Raw genomic sequence first — 16,158 nt, forward strand, 5'->3', positions numbered from 1 at the left:
CCAGTATACGTTTCAAGCGTTAAATTTTAGAATTATTCTCAGAAAGCCAGTACGCAGACATTCAATGTTAGCGTCAAACGTGTAGAAATAGAGAAAATACGTATTTACAAAAAATTCACACAGTGCACGAAAGATTACATATGAAATCTAACTGGTGCACAGGCTTTTCAGTGATATGATACTATCGCGTGCTTGTCGAAATAGAACAGGCTTTACAATTGTTGACCTTGTTGACTGTGTGTTATCTGACCCTGATGGCGGGCATGTTGTACGTGTAATCAGACGTTTTCTCGCTATTCCTGCACCATTGTTGAATTGCCACTCTTACGAAAGGACGAGCTTCGTACTGCTTTCTGTTCGTCCCGGTCCTTTGAATATTTTGATATTGATACGACGCACGTTTGAAGGTTGTTTGAAAGACTGTTAAGCAGGTCAGACTGCTTGTTTGTGCAGTCTGGTTGTGTGCATTTGGAGGAGCTACACTTATAGAGATAACGCCTTTGAATGTAAGTATATACGAATGTGTGTTCATGCATATAGATAGACTAATGATGAATTGTCACCACTACTATTATATCAAGCTCATTTGCGAGCGAACATATTCACGAACACGACGTCTTGTATCTTTGATGTGGCCTCATTGTGTTCCATTTTTTATTTGAGTGTGTCATATGAAGATGTGTTGCCTGCTTTATGCTTCATTTGCAGCTGTTCTGGTGCGATCTTTTTTTTTTTCATGTGACATATCACTATAATGAACGGTTGCCTATATACATGTTTTAATTCAGTTACATGTTATATAGCACAATTATATGTTCAGACTTCACATGAAGTGTTTAGAAAAGGTACTACTAGGAACATTTCAGACATTATAGCTGTGTTGTGTCGCGGTTATACATTTCAAGGTTTAACTTGTCAAATAATTTCATTTCAAATTTGTTTCTCCAAATTGGCTGATTTGCTAATTTCATTTTCGAATATCAGTTTATGAATCTTTATTGTAGTTGGAGAAAACATGTTAATGATAAATATAGGCTAAACATATTTTCCAAAATCAGTGTAAGTGTAAGTCAATTGTCCGATTCCGTCTATACCATAAACATGTGTTCATGAATTGTTGTTAAATAGTGATTGTGACGGATCTGGGGGGTTCGCTTATTTATACATGATGCCACAGTTAGCCTTTTCCAAATAACCACAGAACAAGATATCTTTGTTCAACAATACAACTGTAATTTATTTACATGAATTAACCACTCAAACTATATTAATAAAGATTTATATATATATCCTATTCTACTTAATACATACATGTACACAATGTATTATCTCCAACAGTGCCAAATATGAATTGGTGGCAGCGTGTTAATACATACTTACAATCTCATGCGACCGACTCCGTTCAGTCCTCCTCTCAGTCTCACTCATCTAACCGTAAAAAAACAGCAAAGGACGTCACAACCAGCTGATCGGCTCTAACGGTAAACAAAACGTGACGTCACAGCTGGTCACTGAACGAATAACTGAGATATTATTTTATAACACAAAGCATACGACTAATATAATAAATTAAGAAACTGACTGAAGTAAAGGAAATTAAAATACGGCACTTTATGCAATAATTGTAATGTAACCGAGGGAACACAAATATCGATGACGTCATGATCCCAAAATGGCGCGGCCAGGTAGCCTGGCATGTCGCTCTGTGCAGTCCGTCATCGAAATACAAACTTACGGTAATTTACGGCAAATAAACATAATCCCTACGTCAATTAAATTGTTACTCACGTAAACACAAATGTTATACACAAATTAACTTGGAATAGTGCCTATAACTGGAGATGAACGAAAACAGGACAATGTTACGCGCGATATATGAGAACTCTTGCACATAACAATACCCCTTCTTTTTTAAATCTTAACTCGTCCGCGAGTTTATACTAATATACTATCAGGGCATATCATTTACAAGGAGAATTATCTGAAACAAGTACAAAATATCTGTCATAAACACTGAACATGCTGGAGATTGAAATTATCAGTTTCACCCGATGATGACTCTAGCACACATGAATAATCTGATGTTATCAGAATAAGATATATTGTAACGGCGATAATGAGACACATATAAGAGAACGGTTGATTTTATACTTACACTTATTATACAAAGAATACTAAAGAATCACGTAAATCACAACAATATCACATACAATCAATTTTACAATCACCACTTAGAACATTTCAATTTCCTGATTTCATTGTCTGCTGCCCGTGTCTGCTCTCTCTCTCCTCTCAATCTCTTCGCCTCTGCCGCCTGCAACACCCTCATACTCTCCCAACCGTCTCTCACAAACTCGTCTATCCTCCTGTCTGGTATGTCCTCGAACTTGGGCCATCTAATGCTGACTTCCATAGTAGCCGCCCTTGCCTCTGCTGGAGCACTCTCCAGGGCCACATTGTGCTCTTCAAGAGCAGCAATGCGACCTCGGAGGCTCGCTTCCAGAGATGCTGAACTTGGAGTCCCTGGAACAGGCGCTTTGGTGACAGTGCTGATAGGTCTGTTGGTTTTCTGTTCCGGCTTGGCCACTTGCTTGGTCCCACCTCTACCCCCTCGTGGCCTCCACTTTTGCCAGGACAGGGCAAAGGTCCCAGGGTCAATACAGTTCTCATTTGTCTCCATTGTTATCTCGGCCCCCGAACAAAACTTTTCAACTTCCGCATTTATTATTCTTGTCTTCATATGCACATTTGCGGCATGGAATTTTAGGGCCCTTTTTGTTGATTTAATTGTTCGGCAACCACTCTGAGGGCAGGCAAAGTGCTTCTGAAATATCAGATTCACCTGCGCCCGGTGAGAATCGAGGTGGTTTTTCTCCTTGTTGTTTCCCATCCTGCACACAGGACAGGTCATGCCTGGACAAAAATTTAATGAAATTTGTCCCTGCCCCCCCCCCCCCCCCCCCCCCTCAATGTCTCCATCTAACTCCCCGAACTCCCTGTCGTCTACCTTGACCTCAAGGTCTTCCATATTCCTGTTAGAATAATAGGGATAAATCTATTGTATCATATTGACACAATCCAACATCAATAAAAATATTTAAAAACTATAAGTTATCATAATTCCTAGGTTTGGTCCAACTCCAAAAATATCTAGTAATTATCTACTCAAAATAGCTACACAAAAGTTTAGTGGGGAAAGCTTCCGACAAGCACAAATTTTAAATCTCCCACTAACACGTTGATGGTACTATCTTGACTAATTAACTTTTCCATCATCTGCATACTTATATGTACCATGCATCCAACATGCATCTCTACTATTGATGTAGTAAACAAGCTCAAATCTTTCATAAATCTCTAAAGAGATTAAAAGAACAGGCAAGGCAAATAAGGTCAGCATCTTTAGTGCGACCATTTTTGAATTTTCAAGTTTATTTTATGTAATTATGTCTATCAGAAATAATCTGTAATTGATTTTGTCATAACTCTTTCATTATAATTCTTAACAGATCCACCAAGTTGGCGGATCGTTCCCCTGGCATGGCATTAGTCTATCAACATGTACCACCCTAGGTGTATTGTCTGGACACTCTTGGAACCTAAAGGTAATGTCATCAATTTTCTTTGTAATGACCAAACCTTTTTTCCAACAAGTGACAAATTTCTTCCTTTTTGACAAGTCTTGTTTGGGTTGTATAACCAAACAGGTTGACCAACTCGCAGGTTTGATTGTTTTAAATGAAGGTCATATCTCGAGCGGTTGTAAAAGCATGATCAAACTTTTCCTGCAAGTCAGAAACATACTCATCAACCCCCATGTTGGTAGAGTTAGGGTTCCCTGTTAACGCATGAATGGGAAATAGTACCTCCCTACCAAGTACTAGCTCATTCGGACCGGAATGAGTAGACTCATGTTTTGATGACCTATAAGCAGCCATTACAAACGGAAGGTGTTGATCCCATGTTCTGGGTTTCCCATCTGCATAAATGCTTAGCATGGCGCTCAGTGTGCGGTTGAACCGCTCGACCTGACCATTGGCTTGAGGTCTTAGAGCTGTGGTTCTCGTTTTTACCACACCCAGCAATTTGCACATCTCTTGGAAAAGACGAGCTTCATATTGTCTCCCTTGATCACTGTGCAGCAAAGCTGGAGCAACAAATCGGCACACCCATTCCTCAAAAATCTTGGCGGCTATTGTTTTTGCCTCAATGTTTGGCACTGCATACGCCTCCGTCCAACCACAATTGTTATGTGCAAGAGTTCTCATATCTCGCGCGTAACATTGTCCTGTTTTCGTTCATTGTTTATCTTCAGTTATAGGCACTATTCCAAGTTAATTTGTGTATAACATTTGTGTTTACGTGAGTAACAATTTAATTGACGTAGGGATTATGTTTATTTACCGTAAATTACCTTAAGTTTGTATTTCGATGACGGACTGCACAGAGCGACATGCCAGGCTACCTGGCCGCGCCATTTTGGGATCATGACGTCATCGATATTTGTGTTCCCTCGGTTACATTACAATTATTGCATAAAGTGCCGTATTTTAATTTCCTTTACTTCAGTCAGTTTCTTAATTTATTGTATTAGTCGTATGCTTTGTGTTATAAAATGATATCTAAGTTATTCGTTCAGTGACCAGCTGTGACGTCACGTTTTGTTTACCGTTAGAGCCGATCAGCTGGTTGTGACGTCATTTGCTGTTTTTTTACGGTTAGATGAGTGAGATTGAGAGGAGGACTGAACGGAGTCGGTCGCATGAGATTGTAAGTATGTATTAACACGCTGCCACCAATTCATATTTGGCGCTGTTGGAGATAATACATTGTGTATGTATTAAGTAGAATAGGATATATATATATAAATCTTTATTAATATAGTTTGAGTGGTTAATTCATGTAAATAAATAACAGTTGTATTGTTGAACAAAGATATCTTGTTCTGTGGTTATTTGGAAAAGGCTAACTGTGACATCATGTATAAATAAGCGAACCCGCCAGATCCGTCCCAGTTTTTGGTGTCACAAGTGGGATTAATTAATGAATAACAGTCTTGGGCAATTCATATTTTTGAATAAATATTGATAAATAACATATTTTTTATTCTTCAACTATCAACAAATCTTGGCCAATCATACTTAATACATTACTTTGTTCTGCCATGGATAAAAATTACAATCTTAGGTCACGCTCAGTTGTAGCAAACGCTCCTGAGAATGTCGAACCTCAGGAGATTCCTACTAGTCAGGCTTTTCAAAGTGATGACGTTGGTGGTTTGCCTGGTCCCTCTAGATCCTATAGTGAAGGATATATTGGTGAACCTAATAGGCAGTCCTATGATCATCCAGGAATTCAGCATGGCTGGTCTAATCGGTACATGACTACTCCAAATACAGAACCATTCATGGCGACTATTTTAACCCAATTGTCTAAATCTGTTTTGAGCTTGGCGGACCGTGTAAACGCAATGCCAGTCAATTCAAACACAAACTCTGCTGCTGGTGTAGCGCGGGTTTCGTTGCACTTACCAAAGTTCAATCGAAAAATGATTTTGCAGCTTTTGAAGCGCAATTTAAACTTTTAGCCACTCAGTCCAAATGGGATGATTTTCAATCAGCCCAGATGATGGGATGTGCCATGGAGGGTATAGCCCAGGAGTTCTATGCTCGTTTACCTGAACATGAGCGTCAGAATTACCAGTGTTTGTGTAGAGCTTTGAGACAGCAGTATTGTTCTGTGCTGCCTGATGTGCGCAAGGAACAGTTACTCAATCGCGTCCGAAAATCAAATGAAAAAATTGAGGATCTAAGTGATGATCTTTGGCGTTTGTCTTGTGAGGCATATCCAGATCTTCCTTATGAGTTGCAAGAACGCATGGCTCTTGATGCTTTTAAGCGAGCAGTGAGTAAGGAACTTCGTCTGCGACTTGTCGACCGTGGAGTTTCTACTCTACGACAGGCAGTTGAAACAGCACAGTTGTACGAGTCTGTTGTTGGCACTTCGGGGTCACATCACTCTGTTCGGGCTGTCACTCCTTACCAATCTGCTGAGCGTCGTGTCAGATTTAGTTCTGAAAATGAAAGTAAAAATAATGAGCATTTGGGAACAAAGTTGGATACTCTGACAACTCAAATACAAGAATTGCAGAAAACAGTCAGCCAACTGGCTCAGCTGAAATTGAATCAAGGCGCTGAACAATACAACAGAGGTCGCCCTCATTTGCGGCAGACCGAAAGCTCGCTATCAAGAAGTCCCAGTGTTGGACGATCTCGTTCAGCAAGTCGCACACGATCCAACTGTGTGTGTTATAGTTGCGGACACCCGGGCCACTGGGCAGCCGAATGCCCTCAGAATAGATCTGGCTCCCATTCGGGAAACGCCAAGCCACCAGGTCAATATTAGGCCTTGTTTTCAGATGGGTGATGAAGGTCATCTGATCAATATTGATATTAACGGGAATTATTTTACCCTGTTAATTGACACAGGAAGTGAAATATCACTTATCTCACCTTCTTCTTTCCGGCGACTATCGAGAGGCATTTCCCTCAGTCCCGTTGATCTGAACTTGCGCGCAGTGAATGGAACGCCCTTTCCGGTTAATGGCATTTTTCAAGCTCCAGTCAGGTTATCTGAAAAGACAAACCCAGTTAGGGAGGAATTTATAGTGGAAGAAATTGAGAATAGTTATGAGATGGATGGTATCTTGGGCATAGATATAATGCGCAAAGCTGGTGCCGTGGTTGACTTAGCCAATAATAAAATAAAATTGTACGAAAATTGCCTACCTACATTTCAATCACAAAAAACAGCAAATGACGTCACAACCAGCTGATCGGCTCTAACGGTAAACAAACCGTCACGTCACAGCTGGTCACTGAAAGAATAACTTAGATATTATTTTATAACACAAAGCATACGACTAATATGATAAATTAAGAAACTGACTGAAGTAAAGGAAATTAAAATACGGCACTTTATGCAATAATTGTAATGTAACCGAGGGAACACAAATATCGAAGACGTCATGATCCCAAAATGGCGCGGCCAGGTAGCCTGGCATGTCGCTCTGTGCAGTCCGTCATCGAAATACAAACTTACGGTAATTTACGGCAAATAAACATAATCCCTACGTCAATTAAATTGTTACTCACGTAAACACAAATGTTATACACAAATTAACTTGGAATAGTGCCTATAACTGAAGATAAACAATGAACGAAAACAGGACAATTTTACGCGCGATATATGAGAACTCTTGCCCATAACAGTGATGATGCCAGGTGTCTGCCAAAAATGGGACAACACAGAAGCATATAAGCAAAATAGGGAATTGGATCGGACATCATTTTTATCCGGGTTGCTTCAAATTTGGAAATGTCCTCCTTATGTTTACCATAGAACTTTGTGGAAGCCTTACTAAGGCATTGAATGTTGTCATGGTCAAACGACTTTTGAGCAAGAGTTGTATGGCGCTCTTTAAAATCTTCGTACAAGAGCACGCTTTACCTCAATATTAAAGGCTGGAGATTCTTGAGGTTCTTGAACAGCAGTCGAAATAAAGGGAAAATTTACTTTTGGAAAGATAAAGTCATCCATCTTCTCGTACAGCTTTGTGGGGAGGGGAGTTTTCGTCACTCCTTACAATGATAAATATGATGCAGATGTGACAGCTAGAACGCCGAGGTTCAAGAAAACTATTGACTTTTTATTGACTGTTTATGTAAAATGAAATAGAACGTGAAACCGTCACTGCTACACGGATCTCTTTCATTTCCAGTTCAGATGGGTAAAACAGTGAAAGGGAATGATCTATTTGACCATTATTGAACAAAACGTCAGAAAGCCAGTATACAATCATGTAGAGTGGGCGAAATATTTCAATATCGCTATAAAATAGTTGAATTAAGTTAAAATGAGTTAAATTTTGTGTCATTATACTTGAATGAATACATTTAATGTGTTTGCGAAACAAAAACATGAGTTTTAAGTAAAGGAACATATTCTCGACTGGGGCAAACCTTTTTCTCGCCTTGATATATATATTTAACGAGAACGAATCTTGTATTTTCTCCGCGATCCTGATGTGTATCATCGTTTAATGGGTCATTCATTAAACGTATGTTGTGAGGCGATATCAAAGGAGCCGCTCAATTTACACAGTGTCGTCCGTTTCGCGTGAACTACCGCCCCACCCTGTCAGTAAGAGTTATGTAATCCGTACACAAATATATTTGATGCGATGTCAGTGTGTTGTAAACTGTCGAATGGGACTCATGTGTGTACGTAGGGTACGCATATCTATTGCAAGCTTTAGTACTCATACACTTTCTCTTTTTGTGTTGATATGATTTCTTTTTTCGTACATGATATGATTTCGGTTTTATCTTTGGCTGCTCTGTTTATATATGTTCGAGTAGCTGTCTGTCCCTCATAAATTGACATAGTTCTGCCTCGCTATTGCATCTCTTGACTACAGGAGATCTACAGCATATAGCGGATCTCACTGCAATTCTTGTTTTAACCAAGCCCGGGTTTGACATTCCAGTAACTTGATTCAGGTTGATTGCAAGATATGCATACCTCGTCATAGTGATTGTTGTGAATTCCTCCAAGTTTTGTTTGTTTGTTAATTGTATAACGCCGCACTGAGCAATATTTCAGCTGTATGACGGCTTTCTGTAAATAATCGAGTCTGGACCAGACAATCCAGTGATTGAAATCATGTGCATCGATCCATGCAATTGGGATACGGTGACATACATCAACCAAGCCAGCGAGCCTGACCACCCGATCCCGGTAGTCGGCTCTTACGACAAGCGCTGTCGCCCTTTTACGCCAAGAATGGGTTGTTGAAGATCTTCACGGGTCCATTGACGCAGGGATTTGTGTAATGTCATTCAGACAGCATACAGTGCCAACTCAAAAATTATACTCAATGTCTCCGCAAAGTAATATGACGAAAACATGGGCGAAATATTTTAATAACGCCGTAAAATAGTTGAATCATGTGTCATGCATGTAGACACACCTTTATGTGTTTGCGAAACTAAAACTGTTGAGCAAAGGAAAATATTCTCGCCCATGGGCCAAACTTTCTCGTCCAGGGCGAAATATTTCAATAATGCCGTAAAATAGTTCAATTAAGTTAAAATTTGTTACATTATGTGACATGAAACTTCTAAGAACACCTTTATGTATATGCGACCCTAAAACAAGTTTTGAGCAAAGGGAAATATTCTCGCCCATGGGCCTGCCCATGGGCCAAACCTTTTCTCGCCCATGGGTGAAATATTTCAATAACGCTATAAAATAGTTGAATTAAGTAAAATTGAGTTACATTATGTGCCATGAAAATGGTAAGAACACCTGCATGTATTTGCGAAACAAAAACATAAGTTTTGAGTAAAGGAAAATATTCTCCCCCATGGGCCAAACCTTTTTCTCGCCCATGGGCGAAATATTTCAATATCGCTATAAAATAGTTGAATAAAGTTAAAATGAGTTAAATTTTGTGTCATGATACTTGAATGAATACATTTAATGTGTTTGCAAAAGAAAAACATGAGTTTTAAGTAAAGGAACATATTCTCGACTGGGGCAAACCTTTTTCTCGCCCATGGGCGAAATATTTCAATATCGCTATAAAATAGTTGAATTAAGTTAAAATTAGTTAAATTTTGTGTCATGATACTTGGAGAATACATTTAATGTGTTTGCGAAACAAAAACATGAGTTTTGAGTGAAGGAACATATTCTCGCCCATGGGCGTACCCATGGGCCAGTCTTCGCCCATGGGCCACACTTCGCCCATGGGCAGGCCCATGGGCGAGATAGTGTAAATATTGATTTTTTGAACAATTTTTTTTCATTTTTCCTTCCTTGGTATGTTCCCATGAAAACAGCATGTTTAATTTTGTAAATACCTTTGACCGAGAGTCGGCAAAGACCGTAGAGTTTCTGGACTTTTGGGTTTCCAGAATCAAAATGGGACGTGTTTTAACTGTGTATATCATTATTCAATATCTACAATCATCCTCAACAAGATCACTAAGACTAACCAGTCATCTTCAGCACAAGTAATTGCTTATTCCTCATCTAAGAAGGGACAGTCGTGTGGCGATATGCATAATACTTCTTATCAATAATCATCCTCAAATTCATACTCATGTAGGACTGTATGTCTTTGTTTGGTAACATAAATACAGGCTAATTGTGCGCTATATGTGTCCAAGTAAGCCCTCAGTCAATGACAGGAATGATTGAGTTGCATTAGTGAAACACCTTTATATTTTCTTGTACAGGTTCGAAGTTCTGACAAAAGATGTGCATTTGAATCTTTTGTACCTAATCTCACATAAAGAGAACGCATGATAGTGCATTTACATTAAATCCGAACTTCTAATTTTATAATTTACATAGAACTGTTCTACGCATGAAATTAGTTGTGCTATTTTATACTTTCAGCATTTTTACAGATGTAACAAAAGAAGGCTGATCCAAGACCTGCATCTCAAGGATGTACGTCCGTATATTCTCTTCAGCGATACGAACACATTTACATTTTCACAAAATAGATGCAGCTGTATCTGTGAGATACTATGCAGGTCGTTCAAGAGCATATGTGCCATATGGAAAAAAACAGGAGAAGGACATCATGGATCAAGACTCGGAAAGCAGAATGTTGGCTACATGGAACCAGTACGAGACAAGACCCTTAACTGGGTCCGATCTATTCCATTCACTGCCAAAGACTCAGTGTTCAACATAGGCGACTATGGCGCAGCTGATGGCTCTGCTTCCATGGTCATCATTGGGCAGATGTTGGCAACTCTGAAAGATCAGCACGGTCCAGAGGCACAATTCCAGGTCATCTATGAAGACTCGGAAGTGAATGATTTCCTGAACCTCCTTCATACCTTCTGGAAATGGACAACGTCTATGTTCTCGCTGCTGGGACAAACTTCTACAGACAATGTGTACCTTCAAATTCAATGCATTTCATCATGAATATGGTCGCTGCTCACTGGCTGTCGAAGACTCCAACAAACTTTAATGACTCAATTTACAAATACCCTGAGAGTAGTGCTGAGGAGAAGATGGCTTTAGAAAAAACAGTCTGAGATCGACTTCGAGACCTTCTTACTTTTGAGAAGTCGAAAATTGGAAAAGGGAGGCCTGCTTGTTCTTGGTGTAGGATGTGAGACTATAGACAAGAGCAGTGGAAAAATCAAGTATCTTCTTGAGACGTTCGTAACGTTACTCACTAAGGTATGGAAGGAATATAGAGAATCTGGGAAAATCTCTAAAGAAGAATTTTTGAATACAAATTTTTCAGTTTGCCTTCACAGCATGGCTAAGATGAGAAAACCATTCGATGACAAAATGTCAGCAGTTTCCAAATCCGGACTCTGTCTCTTGTCAGCTGAAACGGTTTTCAAACCCTGACATATTTTACACAACATGGAGGGAAAAGAAAGACAAGGAAGGGATTGATGACAGGGAGGAGTTTGCTCGGATGTACACATCGGCCCATAGGAACTGGGGCAATAGCACCTTTATGAACGGCCTCTCAGACTCCCGCTCACAGGAGGAGAAGAAGAAGATAGTGGATGAGTTGTATGACAGTGTTGAAAAACGAATTTCAGAAATGAGTCCCGAAGAATTCAAGGATGATTTGCGATTCACATATCTTGTGATCAGAAAAGAAAAGTCAGCTTACAATCCTCAAGAAAAGCAAGACTTTGTATCATGGCCACATACACACATACATACATACATGCATGCATGCATGCATGCATGCATCCATCCATCCATCCATCCATCCATCCATCCATCCATCCATCCATCCATCCATGCATACATACATAATAACTAATACTATGTTATCGATTTTAATTCTTTTATGTCCTACAATACTTGAAATTTCAAGAAGCACGTTTCAATTTCGAACACAACACGAACACCATTTCACCTAAGTTGTTTCACTTTAGGAACAGGATATGGATTTGGCACCTTGTGATGTAATTCCACTACTTGTGGCTGCCAAGACTGATCATACTGCTTCCAACACGTTGGTCATGCATACTAACTGGTGACTTCTCTAATATTGACAACCTTCGTCAGTTATTCAAATGTGAATCAACATATCATAAGGAGCCTCCTGTCCGTTGTGATTACAACTTTAAAATAATTATGGATACTGTCAAAGAATCTGCCAACACATTATTGCCGAGAGCAGAGGAACCTGTCTTTTAGAGTGTGTTAGGTCAGTACGTGATGTTGTCATTGGGAGAATGAAATTGAAAAATGGGAACCAGAACTGGAGTAAATATATTCTGTTCAAACCAGATGTGACCCAAAGTCTGGTATCCGATTCCATTACTCACGGAGGGCAACGATCAACGCTTGTCTCGTGAAGGGGGGATGTTGATGTTTCCGAAGACAACGCCCCAGCTGGTCCCAGAGATGTTCTATGGGTGACAGATCTGGTGATCGAGCTGGCCACGGCAGGAAAGTCACGTTGTTGGCGTTGAGGAAGTCTCTAGTAATACGGGCTCTCTGGGGTGTGGCGTTATCTTGTTGGATGAATTGAAGAACCACTGGCCATAAGATATTGTCAATGTAGCGTTGTGCTGTCAGATTGTCTTCGATGATGACAAGTTCCGTCTTCTCGTCCCCGCAAATGCCGCCCCAGACCATCACACTTCCGCCCCCGTAAGGTTCCACCTCCTGGACACAACAAGGAGCCGTACGTTCACCACGTCGTCGATAAACTCGCGTCCGCCCAACAGGTTTGAAGAGTTGGAACCTGCTCTCATCACTAAACAGCACTCGCCGCCATTCCCTTTGTTGCCATCGCTGAGTTTGCCTGCACCACGTCAATCTGGCAAGTCGATGTTGACGGGCCAAGGTCATGCCCTTGGCGATAAGCCCGGAGACCGTAATGTCGTAGTCGTCTGGTCACTGTTTGTCTGCTGACCGGATGTCCTAAGCTGTTGGCAGCTGATTACGTCACAGTAAGAAATCTCTTCCTCAGATGAATACCCGTAAAAAGCGGTCATCCTGCGGGGTCGTGACCTTTGGTCTGCCACTCCGTGGTCTGTCTGCGGTTCTGCCAGTCTGTCGGAGACATGCGACCAGTCTGGTAATGGTCATCTTGGAGCAGTTCGTGTAAATGGCAACCGCTCTCTGTGTCGCTCCCATCTGCAGCATACATGTACCTATGGCTCTCTCACTCTGGACAGCGGTCAGTCTTGGCATGTTCGTTGGTGTTAATCATCGCAACCAATGATAGGACACAGATCCGTGCGTAATTTATACCCGGAAATTGCACGATAATTTTGGAAATAATGTTTTAAAAAATTGCTGACAAACACCAATATCTCCCAAAATCCGCAAAGCACGTGCAAAAGAACGACAGAGAACATGAAGGCTGTATTCGTGAGATGTGTTCTTTACTGTTTTTGAACAGGTTGGCATCTTTGTTTCAAAGTGGCAAATCAGTTAATGTTGGTAACGTTTCTTTTGGCCCTCAAAGCCTGCACCTTGTTGCCTTTGAGAGAGTCTGTGTCTGTAGAGCTGATTTGGTCCTTGTCTATTTGGTATTCACTCGCTTGAACACAAATTTAGGATATTAGCATTGTATTGTGATTTTAAGCATCCGGGTGCATATATCACATGTAAATATATTTCCGATTATATCACTTGTTGTTCATGCATATGTTCTAGCAATAATCAATTTGATAAATATTCGGTTTGCTTAATTTCTACTTTGAAAAGCTTCGTTGGTCTGTATAATTTAGCACACGACTGGTTGGGTAATTCGTATTAAATAAAAAATTGACTTCAAAACGACACAGAGTATACTATATGAGTATAGTATATGAATCTACACAGTGATACAAGTATAAATGGCGAGTTGTGATATATTTAAGAAGAAAGTCAGTAATTGGGGATTTAACTTGCGCTTTCCAACAATATGTGTATTTCGCAAACGGTTAAGAACGAATTGTAATTCATCTATTCATACCAAGTACGAATGCATCAATCCATCCGTGTTGTATCTACTTACTTGTTCATTAACGCGAAAGGACACCAACATTACAGGACTAAGTAAATACTTTGTTGAATGTTGTTTCGTGAATACATATATTGCGTAACACATTCCCAGAGCACAAGCACAAATGGGCCGTCCCTTTGTGACAGGTATTAATTAGGGAATGTATTGCCACCACATAATGTCCCGGCACTTTTATGACATGTAATGAACCTAGTCAGTCCATGGGTCTGTAACAACTTTATAACATCAAAGTAACATGAATGTTACGTAATTCGTATTAAATAAACAAATGACTTCAAAACGACACAGAGTATAGTCTTGTTCTTACTTTGTGGAGTCCCAATGGTTCCCGAAGAAGAGGCAATGACTCTTCCAAATCAATGGTATTATTTGGCCTTGATCCTTTCTTGTGACCATGGCTGCGTCATCATCTTTGGATTTGAAATGGTGTTAGTATGAGAAAATGAAACTTTTTGTGTTTCCTGAAATTTGGAGTATTGTGGGAAATGAAGATAATTAAAATCGATAACATAGTATCAGTTATCATGCATGTATGTGGACATGTTTCAAAGTCCTGCTCTTCTTGAGGCTTGTAAGTTGACTATTCATTTCTGATCACAAGATATATGAATCGCAAATCATCCTTAAATTCTTCGGGGCTCATCAACTAACTTCTTCTCCTCTTGTGAGCGGGAGTCTGAGAGGACGTTCATGAAGGTGCTGTTGCCCCAGTTCCTATGGGCCGATGTGTACATCCTGGCAAACTCCTCCCTGTTATCCATCCTTTCCTTGCCTTTCTCTTCCCTCCATGTTGTGTAAAATATGTCAGGACTGATAACTTTTTCAGTCATGGTTTTGAAACTGCTGACAGTTTATCATCGAATGGTTTCATCTAGTACATGAACTAGTTGAGTGACGTATTTTACGTGATTTACATCATTAAAATATAAAAGAATCTACAAACTGATACAATTATAAATGGCGAGGTGTGATATATTTAAGAAGAAAGTCAGTAATTGGGGATTTAATTTGCGCTTTCCGACATTATGTGTATTTCGCACACGGTTAAGAACGAATTGTAATTCATCTATTCATACCAAGTACGAATGCATCAATCCACCCGTGTTGTATCTACTTACTTGTTCATTAATGCCAAAGGACACCAACATTACAGGACTAAGTAAATACTTTGTTGAATGTTGTTTCGTGAATACATATATTGCGTAACACATTCCCAGAGCACAAGCACAAATGGGCCGTCCCCATTGTGACAGGTATTAATTAGGGAATGTATTGCCACCACATAATGTCCCGGCACTTTTATGACATGTAATGAACCTAGTCAGTCCATGGGTCTGTAACAACTTTATAACATCAAAGTAACATGAATGTTACGTAATTCGTATTAAATAAACAAATGACTTCAAAACGACACAGAGTATAGTCTTGTTCTTACTTTGTGGAGTCCCAATGGTTCCCGAAGAAGAGGCAATGACTCTTCCAAATCAATGGTATTATTTGGCCTTGATCCTTTCTTGTGACCATGGCTGCGTCATCATCTTTGGATTTGAAATGGTGTTAGTATGAGAAAATGAAACTTTTTGTGTTTCCTGAAATTTGGAGTATTGTGGGAAATGAAGATAATTAAAATCGATAACATAGTATCAGTTACCATGCATGTATGTGGACATGTTTCAAAGTCCTGCTCTTCTTGAGGCTTGTAAGTTGACTATTCATTTCTGATCACAAGATATATGAATCGCAAATCATCCTTAAATTCTTCAGGGGTTCATCAACTAACTTCTTCTCCTCTTGTGAGCAGGAGTCTGAGAGGACGTTCATGAAGGTGCTGTTGCCCCAGTTCCTATGGGCCGATGTGTACATCCTGGCAAACTCCTCCCTGTTATCCATCCTTTCCTTGCCTTTCTCTTCCCTCCATGTTGTGTAAAATATGTCAGGACTGATAACTTTTTCAGTCATGGTTTTGAAACTGCTGACAGTTTATCATCGAATGGTTTCATCTAGTACATGAACTAGTTGAGTGACGTATTTTACGTGATTTACATCATTAAAATATAAAAGAATCTACAAACTGA

The 16,158-nt window shown here is 39.8% G+C and overlaps 2 protein-coding genes across 3 annotated transcripts in view; both read left to right on the top strand.

The window, feature by feature from the left end:
• Positions 1-16,158, top strand: part of LOC124136505 — a 64,271-nt gene that overhangs the window by 18,196 nt on the left and 29,917 nt on the right. The window contains exons 2-3 of one of the 2 annotated variants that reach the window (XR_007220160.1): positions 3,510-3,605; positions 10,468-11,271. Coding sequence is in view for 1 of the 2 variants with exons in the window: in XM_046502424.2 (XP_046358380.2) it covers positions 3,510-3,605; positions 10,468-11,010 (639 nt within the window). In the remaining variant the exon portion in view is untranslated. Of the gene's footprint in view, positions 1-3,509; positions 3,606-10,467; positions 11,276-16,158 lie in introns of those variants that run through there. The other variant, XM_046502424.2, reaches the window with a different exon arrangement.
• LOC124136504 (benzoate carboxyl methyltransferase-like) overlaps positions 1-16,158 on the top strand; it is a 59,664-nt gene that overhangs the window by 2,564 nt on the left and 40,942 nt on the right. The gene's annotated exons all lie outside the window — the stretch shown is intronic.

The sequence above is a fragment of the Haliotis rufescens genome, unplaced genomic scaffold (assembly GCF_023055435.1).
Source record: "Haliotis rufescens isolate VD_foot unplaced genomic scaffold, xgHalRufe1.0.p SCAF_12, whole genome shotgun sequence".
NCBI classification, from domain to species: Eukaryota; Metazoa; Mollusca; class Gastropoda; order Lepetellida; family Haliotidae; genus Haliotis; species Haliotis rufescens.